This window comes from Terrapene carolina, unplaced genomic scaffold (genome assembly GCF_002925995.2).
Source record: "Terrapene carolina triunguis isolate 2854851 unplaced genomic scaffold, T_m_triunguis-2.0 Scaffold88, whole genome shotgun sequence".
In the NCBI taxonomy this organism is placed as follows: domain Eukaryota; kingdom Metazoa; phylum Chordata; order Testudines; family Emydidae; genus Terrapene; species Terrapene triunguis.
Window position 1 is genome coordinate 40,919,067 of NW_020664439.1, and position 11,908 is coordinate 40,930,974.

The 11,908-nt window shown below is 39.5% G+C and overlaps 1 protein-coding gene across 1 annotated transcript in view; it reads right to left on the reverse strand.

The window, feature by feature from the left end:
• The window catches only part of PEX5L (peroxisomal biogenesis factor 5 like), a 129,437-nt gene extending 122,022 nt beyond the window's left edge, over positions 1-7,415 (reverse strand). The window contains exon 1 of the mRNA XM_026649979.1: positions 7,329-7,415. Within this exon, the coding sequence (XP_026505764.1) occupies positions 7,329-7,415 (87 nt within the window). The remainder of the gene's footprint in view (positions 1-7,328) is intronic.
• Positions 7,416-11,908: the final 4,493 nt, after the last annotated feature.

Here is an 11,908-nt window from a genome sequence, read left to right on the forward strand (position 1 = left end):
GTAGGATTAAGTCAGTAAAGTGATATGATATTGCCTGCAAATAAGCAACAAGCGTTAGATTGCCTGTGAGACTTTGCAAGCAGCATCATTTATTTTCCTGAAGAAAGAAATTGCTGAGGGTGGCAAAGATGGCACATACAATATTACCCACAGATTCCAGAGTGCTGAACCTGCCCTTGCTGACTGCTCATTTTCGAATAATTCTGCCTATCTTTGCATAGTGTGCATGTCGTAATTTCTATTAATACACTCGTAACTTGAAGACTTTAATGCAAAGTGTCTGTTTCTCTCTTGGCTATGAAATGCTTCCTCCTAAGTGATTATTACATTTAAAGCTGGGACATACAATTAGGATAAACAATAATTAGCCTAGTGGTATAATGGTACTGAGAAAATCTAGTGTGTATTCACGTAGAACTGCTGCAAATTGTTTACCGTGGCGGTAATTCACCACTGGAATAACTTACAAAGGGATGTGGTGGATTCTCCATCACTGGCAATCTTTCAGTCAGGCTTGGATAACTTTCTAAAAGACCTGCTGCAGCTCAGCCACATGTGATTGGGCTTTATGCAGGGATCACAGGGTAAAATTCTATGGCCTTTGTTATGCAGCAGATCAGATAATCACAATGGTCCTTTCTGACCTTAAAAGCTATGGATCTGTGACATAGAGGAAATACTTGTAAACTCATAATGCAAGAATTTGTGTTTGTACAGCTGACCACACAGGGACAGAATGAGACACTGCCCCAGGAGGAGACTTTATCCATTTGCCTAGCCCATCTGAGCAGCAAAGTGGTCAGGCCAGAATTGCAAATTATGTGTTCTCTGTGGGCATTTACCTTTCCAAGAGGGAAGAAGGTGAGTGAAAGGAAGGGTAGCACTGTAGACCAAGATTCTAGAGACTTTGGTTCTATTTCCGCTCTGCCACAGACATGCAGTTTGACTTTGGGCAAGTCACTTATCACTCTGCGTCTCAGTTCGCCATCCCCAACATGGAGATAATAGCACTGCCCTACCTCACAGGGGTGTTGTGGGGATAAATACATTCATAATTGTGAAATGCTCAGATACTGTAGCGATGAAGGCCATATAAGTACCCCAGATAGATAGTGGATGCAGTAGCTGTGATTCCTAGAGCACCCCCTTGATTGACCGCCAACTGTGTCTTAATGGCCCATCTATTTTTAGAGCTCTGAGCTTCTCCTGGCTGAGCCTCTCCACTTCCTCAGCTATATATGGCTTCCTGTCTTGACCTGACCTGTTTTTCTTTTTTTAAAGTGAATTAATGTTATTAGGGTGCTGGTACAAGATTACCAATTGAAAGCACCGGAAATTGATGTCCTTTGTTTATCCACGAAACAGGTGAAACAGAAGTAGTGAGAGCTTCTCTCCCATTGTCCTGTGATTTGAACCTCAACCTAAACTTGGAGGGACCACATCTAAAAGTGAGACTCACAATAACTAATACAGTTCAGCACCTATGCCTTTGGCCTCCCTCTGATGAGACTGTCTATAAAAGCACCACTTGTGGTGGGGTTTTGTGAAACAGTTGGTTATTCACCAGGAACTGGATTGGGACCGTGTGGCAGTCTGGAGGCATTGGTGCCCGGACACACCCTGCTATAGGAGAACCCACTTGGGCTGGGTTGCCAGTGAGATTTAGTCCTCTGGAGATCTAGAAGAGTGAGGTGACATGGACGAATAGGGAGCCATCAGGCCAATTCAGAAGGCTTGCCTGCTTCCTCTCAGAGTATTGCTGGGTGAGACTGGGACAGTGGAGGAGCTCCTCAGTGCTAACCCCAAACCCCAGAACCAGGCCAGGCCAGGCCCTGGGCTTAAAGTTCTGCACCTTCCTTTTAGGGTTTTTTTAAAGACGGATTCTGAGGTGGTTATTATTTAACTGTTTAAAGGCTGTATGCTAAGGTTATGGCATGGGCTGCCCTGCTCCAGATTGGCTGCCACCTCTTGTAAACTGAGGCAGGAAGCCTCTGCATCACCACACCCTGACATAAGGGGGCACAATGGCAGTGAGTGGAACAATTACAGACCCCCCCCCCAGCTCATTTCTCAATGGCCACTAAACCTTGCTCACCTTAACTCAGTGGGAGCTTTGCATGATAAAGGTGAGCAGGATTTGGGCCTGCAATGATAGGTGATTGCCTCCCTGGGACAAACCAATGAGATGGAGGAGAGATTCCCTTTTCCAATTTTCTCAGACCAGTGTCTCTTATCCCCTCTTTGCTTCGGTCTCTGTCTGTTAACCAGCCAACTGCCAGCCAACTGAACGTAGTAAAGTTTAATGAGATGAAATAACTAGGTCATGATGCAGAAAGTGCTGAAATGAACTGCTTATTCCAACACTTTATGTATCATGAGCTGTTTTCCCGCAATTCTCTTTGGAAGTGTTGAAATAATAGATCTTATCAATACATACATTCTGCTTGTGTCAATCTAGAGTTCTGTTTGTATGTATAGAGCCATTTTTACTGGTGCAGGTCTGAATGTTGCCTGTCCTGGGTCTCAGGAACATGTTACTTGAAGACAAAATTGCAAACTTGGAGGAATACAATTTTTTTCCATCACCCAGATTCCATCTCCCAAAGCCCAAGATGTGCAATAATCAGTCCTATACTTTACATAAAAATCCAACCTAGAGAGGCTAGATATGGGAGCTTTCTTCCATTTGTAAGGGGGAGATTCCCAGCACTTGCGTCTAGCCCTAGAAAGCGCCCAAGATATCAGACATGAAAGACAAAGGAAGGTTCTGTTACATTAATTTTGAAGTTTTTATGGGCCCCACATCCTTGGACTCATGATATCTAAGACAGCAGACTTTGTGGAGTTTGTTTTATTTATTTGTATTATCATAGTGCTTAGGAACTCTAGTTATGGACCAAGACCCCAATGTGCTAGGTACTGTACAAACACAGAACAAAAAGACCTTTCCCTGCCCCAAGAGCTTACAAATCAGTCCCACTAAAATTTTAAAAAATCTTTAAAAATTCCAAAAATAGTGTTCCTGTAACATGTGTGGCATTTACAGAACACATGGTGGTATGGTATGGTTTAAAGGTTTTATCAGTATGATCATGGTGTGATCAGCAGAACTCATTGGTGGCTTTATACTCAACCCAAACTCATGTAGCTAAAATAGCTGATAAGCAGGGAGGGGCAGAGTCAGGAAGGACCTCAAGGAACTTGCACTTGATATGGTGGAGAGATTCAAAGAGAGGTGTGATGTGGTTAGAACAATGAACAGGAAAGGTGATCCCAGAAGCTGAAGTTAGTATGGACTGGGGCAGCAGGATGATGTCGGCTCCTGGGAGGCCAGAGAGCTGGAAGTTGCAACAGTCAAGGTAGGACATGCTGAGGGCATGCCCAGTAGTTTTAATAGTCTGGACAGAAAGGGCTGGAACTTAGAGATGTTCTGGAGAAAGCTGTGGCAGGAGTTGGACAGAGTCTGAATGTGAGGGGAAAGGGAATCGGAGGAGACAAAGGTAACCCTAGACAATGGGCTTGAGTGATGGAGAAAACTGGTGTTGACAACAGCGGCAGAAGAGGGGAGTGGGGAAGGAAAATAGAGAGCTCAGTTTTAGCTATGTTAAGTTTTTCTATAACTTTAATCAGCAATTTAGCATATGCCTCAGTAAGACAAATACCAGCTCTGTATCAACAGCCAGTGGATAATGCCATTTCTCCCATACACACACATTTTGGGGCATTTACCACATTTCTGCCTTACAGTTTACCACATCTCGCTCGCAAGTAATGACTGTACTTTTTTGGTGCATCAATTTTTTAATCCAACGATCTCAACGCATTTCACAAACATTAATGAATTTAGCCTCACATCAGAACCCTGTATTCTCCACATAGTATCGTTAGTCCCTAATTTACAGATAAGGAAACTGAGGCATACACAGCTTCACATCTAAGTGGACAGAGTTTAGAGAGACAGTTTACATTATCACTGACAGTGCTTTTCCTATTAGGTGGATATATAGCAGACTTTAGTTCCCAGTGCTGTGAATCTTTCATGAGCACTACCAAAAAAAGGTCTCTCTTTAGAAGGTCAGCTTTTTATAAGGCATTGAACAGACAGACTTATTTCCAATAATATCTTTGTTTGGTGGCCACTTCCTAGTATAGTAAAAACCTTGAAATGCCAATTAAAAACATACAGAATTACTGTCTTTGCCAGGCTGACGAACCAGTGAAGATCAATCTGAAATATTTGTTGCTAATTCCCCCATTTTGTGGCATACATTTTAGCCATGATGCTTGGGTTTATGTCCACGGCAAAGATCTTAATAGGAAAACATTAAAGTTGAGACACACAGAAAAATCATTTGTGTGTTGCAGATGCTATGCTAGAAATAGGGTGTGGACACAAATCTGTTTACTAGAGCTTCACTATTTTAACAATTTTAGCCTGAAAAGTGCTTAGCTTGAAGGAAGAGATAGTAGTGACTCTTTGGGGTAAGAGTTTGATATAGTGCCTTTGTCATAGTCAGTTTGTAGTTTTACTGGTTTGGACAGTGTCCCTTAAAACATTTTCTGGTTGTTAATTTAGTATGAATTTAGGATGGAAACTGGTTTGCAGTCACTTGCAATGAGCTCCCACATCTATTAGCCCAAATGTACGAAGAGCCCTTAATCTGTATTGTATTTCTCTGCTTGCAACATTAAACATACAGATCACTTGCATGTGCAATTATTGATCATCACTTCTACACCCAAATGATAGGATTTCCACTCTTGTGTGCTCTACTTGTGTTTGATTTGCACACACACTGGTTTGTGTTGTAAATAATACTATCATTTGTGAGCACTAGTGATAGTGTTCAAATACAAAATGTGCAAGTGAATATGCACACATAATCGAATGTGCACTAATGGAGATAATGTTAGGAAAATGTTGGCCCTGGCCTCACAAATGATGCCATTTTTTAACAAGGTATCTACCATCACTTGCAGTAGGACAGCTGGAAATGTTTTGCATTAAATCTTTATTTTTAAATACATTTCATAGCTTAGGTACAGTGAGAAGGGATTCTAACTGCCTGAATTTTGCTTTACTGATCAAAATTCATACAGCTTTATTTTAAGAACCTAGAGAATGGCATATCCTGTGCAGCCTGCACTGCAGTAGCTGCAGTCTTGCCTGCTAATTTTTAGTGACCCTGGAACAATGCACCCTTGAGAGTTGTAGATTGACAACTACTGGGTAGCGCTGACCTGATAGGCATCCACAGCTAATATAGAAGATTCTTTGTCAAATGTTTACAAATTGAGACAATGGTTAACTTGCTTTCAGCACCAAATGAGTTTTTTTAATGTTTCAGAGCATTAAATATAAAGGATCTAGCATTTAAAGCCAAAAGGTATAAGGTGCTAACATCTGCCAGGATGTTCAAACTATTCTTTTTCCTTTCAGCAGCTGGAAGGTTTCTGTGTCTTTGTACCAAATTATCATCTCTGGATATATTGATAAGGGCTAGCCACTAAATTAACCTCAGGTCCATATCAGAGCTTCATGCAGAAAACACTTCAGAACTCCTCTCTTTTGTTGCAGCAAAACAATTAAGATAGTGCACCACTGCTTGGTAAAATGATCTGATAATCTCTCTGCCGCTCTGTCTCGCTTACATTAAGAGTGCTTATTAAAGTAATGACTGTTATTCTGCTTTCAGTTAGAGATGGGCCCCAAACCAAAATCCCACATCCAAACACGCCAGAATATTGGCAGTTTCAAAATGTGGATCTTCATAATCGGGCTACATTTTAGAATGTTCACAACCTAGAGCCAGATTTTGCAGCCCATCTTTATATTTTCTGAAGCATGCTTGCTTATCTACCAGAAAAAGAAAACTGCATCTTTTTTTGTATTGCATTGAGAACAGTTTTCAGCTTGTAAAATTTATGCAGTTCATTATGTAACCCCTCCCCAGTATGAACTCAGTAAATTAAAAAGAACCCTGCTTGGGGCTGGTTGAAAATTTCCATCAAAACCATCTTTCAGTGGAAAAGTAGCTTTTTGACAAAGTTAATATTTCCATGAAGACTGTCTGCTTCCTGTGGAAAATTTGAACTTTTCATAAAAGAAACCCCAACATCCAAAAAATGAAAGATTTTGATTTGGAGATGCTGCCATAGTGTCTCATGGGAGCTGTAGTTTGGGCCCTTCATGTCCCCATTCTCCTCTATGAGCCAGGTTTCCCAGACAGACCACGTCTCCCATGATGCACCATGGCCAGACATTCCCAAGTAGCTTTAATAATAATATGAAGTCAATGGGACAACTCATGTGTAAGTACTACTCACTGTGAGTAACCATTGCAGATTCAGGCTCTAAGTAATTCCAGTGTACCACAAAGATGTAAGCCTAGGGTTTTTATTTAATAGAATGTTACACTAGGAACAGCTTCCCCATCAACAACATTTGATCACAAATACACCAGAAATGTTTTATTTATGATGAAAATGAATGGGTCAGCTAACAACTGCAGTTTAGAAATATTAAGAAACTTGCTCTTTTTAAAGGGTAATTTGAATCCTGTCTTTGTGAGTTTAATTAACTAAGCAGCAGCTGGGAAAGCTAAGGTTAATTATACGGATGTTAATAAGTCCATGAAATTGCATTTTGATTAAGTTTCAGTTTGATTAACTGAAGCACTTTTTGACTTATTTTCAAAGATTCATATGTTATGTGCACTGAACCATGCTAAAATACAATGACCTATAGTCCAATTAGTATGATCTATCTGTGTGTGTTTATACATACATGATATGCTGATAAAACCTTTATACCACCCCAGTCTAAGTTTGGAATGGTCCCATTATGCATGAATGGAGAAGCCACAAGTAAGTTATGCATGTTATTCTAAGCAAGTGCTAATGAAACCTTTAAATTTCACGATCATGTATTCTGTATGTGGCATGTACGTTACAGAAAACCTGTTTTAAAAATGTTTTAGTGAGTTTTAAAAATAAGTATTGAAGATTATTTCTTGTTTCCTGTGGTCTGTAAAGCCAACTGGGTGGAGCTCAGAGGGAGTGAAAATTAAACTAATAAATGTAAAACACCTCTAAAAATGGCATAAATTAGCTTTTGTTTGCATAAAAGTGTTATGAATTTGAAGTCCACTTGGACTTTCAAGGCTAAAAACAGGTACTTTGTCTCACTGAGAAGCTGGGTGTACCACCTTTCCAGTGGTACAAAACTCCATTGCAGGGTCACAAGGTATCAGTCCTGAAACCTGGCCCTGGTCTAGGCTTTAATATTGCTCACACAAAGGGGGAAGTGGGTCCTATGTTCCACTGACCTTGGCACTGTAGCAGATCAGATTGGGCCACGGAGGATGAATGAGATACGAAGAACCTAAGTACTTTCCAAGTGCGGGGAGCTGCATGTGCTGGTTTATTCTATTTGAGAAAAATCGTAAAGATATGAAATAAGAGTTTCAATAGCGAGACCCTGAGATTCCTGCCTTGTCACAATCCCACTATTAGAAGAAAATATATCAGAAACATACACAGTGGTGATCTCATAAGTAGAAAATGAACAGTTAGTGATTACAACCAGGGACATTTCCCCTCTTTCCAGTCACAAAACCCTGGGATTTCTAGATTGTCTAATTAGCATATTTTGATCCTTCCCCCATTGAGTAGTGAAGCCTTTCCACTAACCCTCTGTCTGCTACCCTGCCAACTCTGTCTCAGTTTTAAGTTCTACTTAATAAATAAAAAGGATTTTATTTAGAATAATCCTGATGCCCAACCAAAAGCTGTACTCTGTTCTCTGGAAGAGGTGGTTCCTAATTCACATGACTCCTGATGCAGGCACCATAGGAGAATCCTTACTTCTGTCCTGGAGATAACAGCTGTGTATTTACAGAGTGCCCTCCTTGTAAAAGCGAGGTAGTGTCATGGAGTAGCATGCCTGTTTTAACACTACTACAAGAGCTACTGTATTGTGTGAACATTGATTCCATATGTGCAGAAGAAAGGGTGCATTTTTGGCCTTAATACTGCGGGAACCCCAATGACTTTTAAATCAGCTAATTGTGACAACCTAGCAGCCCATTACAATTGACCAAATTTGCCATGCTGATCACTTAGATGATTTTCGATCCCAGCATTTATGTTCCCTGTTGAAGATAGTCGGATGCATTTACTGAAACATTATACAGTAGAATGACATGTCTTGATAAAGATTTATTTGAATGGCTTTTTTTGTGTGTGTAAGTACAACCTGAAGCAGAGCACAGGAGAGGTGCAGAAACATAATATTGTTGGTGTACTGTTATGTATCAACTTCTGCTTCAGGATTAGGATAAATAGGGTGAAAGTGCTTCTCTTCTCAAGGAGAGAGAAAATAACAGGGAAAACCATGGTATGAATTCAAGGTACGTATCTATTTTAACAGAAAGTGAAGCCGGCAGCAGACAGGTAAAGGTTCATTGCACTACCTCAAATCTACTGAGACTGCTCTAAATAAAACTAATAGGCTTTGCTTCACAAACAAGTTGATTCAGCTACCTAAGTCCCTACAGAGAGCTTTGCTGCCTTTGTTTTATCATCAGGGGACAATGGAAACATCTCTCCAGTTTGATTCCATTATTAAAATAATACATGTATACCTGGTACATGTACCTTTGCTTGACTTAGTGATATCCTACAATCTGCGTCAGAGAGGGCACATATCACAGACTTAATATAAAACAAAATATCCAAGACCTATTAACTTCTGTAACTTCAGGTTATCTAACTGTCCAAAGGTCTGGAAAATGTTATTTTACTCATTATAACATACTTCATATACAAGGTCACTCTTATGATATTGTCCCTACCTATGCACCGTATAAGTCTACAGTGTTCTACCATATACCCTAAAACCACACAATGAAACTAGTTCTGGTCATATTTATACAGGAATGACTCCCACTGAAGTCAGTATACAGAGGGGAGAGGGATATTAATATAGTAAAATTTAATACTATACTTGTCTAAATATTTGTCTAAAAGACAAGCTTTCGAGCTATGCAGAACACTTCTTCAGGTCACTTTCTATGTAGCTTGATAGCTTGTCTCTTTCACCAACAAAATTTAGTCCAATAAAAGACATATCTCACCCATCTTGTCTCTCTCATATCCTGAGACCAACATGGCTACAACACCACTAAACATTTAATACTAACATTTAAGTGAATAGGTGTTGCCCCTGTATAGTTTAGGACAGAAATTGGTCCAATGAATCTAACTGGAAACTGTTTGAAAAAAATGTTGATATTTACTTTCTTGCATACTTGTGAAAGTGAAGATACAGTTGGTCTGGGTAACATAAATGGGTCTTCTGGGATAGTGGTGATGGTTAAGGTGCAAATTTCCCCTCAGAAAATTAGGGATAAAATCCTGGCCCCATTGAAGTCAATGGGAGTTTTGCCCTTGACTTCAGTGGGCTAAGATTTCACATAAAGACACTGAAATTATGGACAAATTCTCCAGTCCATTAAAGCTACTTTGTACTATGCGTGGAAGCTATGCGTGGAAGAATACAGCTGGTGGAGGTGTTTCTATCACTTTCTAAATCAGCCATCCCATCTCCTTCAGTATAAGTAAAATGAGAAGAGGTTGTGGCTGGGGCAGGGAGAGGAGAGGTTGTGTCCCTGCCCATGCTGCCCTATTACTGTGTGGCTCTGAATTAGGGAGGCATTTAGGGCCTATATATTATCATTTAAAAATACTTTCATAATAACACTCAATGGATGATTAAAAGAAATTGCTCTTTTTAATGTTTTATTGTAGGATAAGTTATAATGCACAGAAAAGATGCATCAAATAAATTTTATAATAAAATAGTAGTAGACAAAATTAAGACACAATTAAATTTCTAAAAAAATTTAAAAAGCGGTTTCTACTATTCTCTTGTAAATTCTTAATAAATGATTTTATTGTATTATGTTAGGAGCACAGAGGTTTATGGGCATGGGGCATCTTAAATGCACATATTTATTATTACAGAGCCAATCCTGCAAATGCTTTGACATATGGGTAGCTCTATATAGGTGAGTAGCCCCTAATTCATTATATAATAAATTAGGCTTCATTACTATTTTTTAAATGGCTGGAAGCTGAAGCTAAACAAATTCAGTCTAGGAATATTTCTAACAGTGCTAGGAATTAACCACTGGAACAATTTAGCAAGGGATACGGGAGATTCTGCAGCCTTTGAAATAGTTAAATCAAGGCTTGATGCCTTTTTAAATGACATGCTCTGGCTCAGCCAAGTTTTGGCCTTGACGCCAGAATTAGTGGGTGAAATTCTGTGGCCTTTGTTAAACTGGAGATCAGACTAGATGATCATAAATGGTCCCTTCTAGCCTTAAAATCAATGAATGTGTGACTCTGAGAAGTTATTGTTATAATCAATTAACATGTTACCCAAATATCAAAAGTAATCATGAATTTTATCATGAATCACATGCTTCAAGTTTAAATAAACTTGTAGGATTCATATTTTTCAGGCCCCAATCCTGCACTCATTCATATTAACAGGAATTTTGCCATTGCCCAAATGGGAGCAGGATTGGATTCCTATCTGTTTTGTCTGTAGTCAATCATATACACTTGAAGAGTTGAACTAGTTAAAATTTCTGGATGGTTCATTTCATTTTCCATGGCTCCTCAGGTCTGATGTTCCATGGCAACTGTATTCTTCCCCCATTTACTTTAAGGCTATTGTTAAATTTGATTAGAATGTAATTTTGGGGTCTTTTTATACTTATACTTAGACGTTCATCAAACAAAATGCCTTTCTCAAGGCAATGCAATAACTTTACATAAAAGGCAAAATATGGAAATAACTTTAATAAGTGATTGAAATTGTTAAATGAATTACAAATGCTAGCTAAATGAGACAACGGCTAAAAAAATGCATTGTGAAAAGCTCTACCCGTTTAATAATTAGAGACCAATAGTTCTTTCACTGTACTATGTGTCAAACCACTCAGAGAGAAATGCCCTCAGTCAGGTGAATTGTGTGAAAAGAAAATTGCATTTCCCACAGGTTAAAATACTTAAGTAATCTCTATAACAAGCAAAAGTTTTAAGTGAAAGAGATGTGAGTCCTCTACTGAGAGATGCCAACAGGGACTAAATAGGAAGCTGTGATTGAGGCTAGTTTCTGATACCCTCATGCTGAATAGTACCTTAGACCATGTGTAGTCCCATTAAATTCATTTTATTGCTATTTTTAGAGTAGTGATATTTTTAGAGTAAGGAAATATTTCATATTAGCCAGACTATAGCAATCTGATCCTAAATGTATGGAGTTTACGAGCCTATGCTAAAATATTGCCCAATGGTTGCTCTTTGGTATGTTCAGAATGCATCAGAAATATATTTCTTTGCACTAATATATTCATGGGTGTGATATTTTTATACCGAACATCCTGCTCCTGATTCTTTTTTCCCGTTCCCCTCTAGCAATACCCTTTGTGATAGTACTGTCTATATGTAACATTTCTTTTCATAGGGCCAAATGCTGATTCAGGCAAAAAGCCTGAGTAGGGGCTTTCCAAAAAGGTTCAGATCCGCCCCAGGGCACCAGTAGCAGCCATGGAACTTACACTCCCCTTCCATGGTAAGGTCTGACAGTGGGTTTGCATATTCAAACTGGTAGTCATGGTACTTGTACTCCCCTGCTGTGCCCCCAGAGTCTGGTTGCTCTGGAGAGATCTGCTGTTCTGTTATGAACAATAAGAGCCTGATACCCCTGTTTAGCCTCTCAGTACCTGGGAATGCCCCTCTTCCCCCAAAGCAGTGGACCCATGCTGATCCCACTGCTGTGACTCCCTTCCACAGGATGCAGGATTTGGCAGTTAAGAATCAGGGTTGTTTCTGG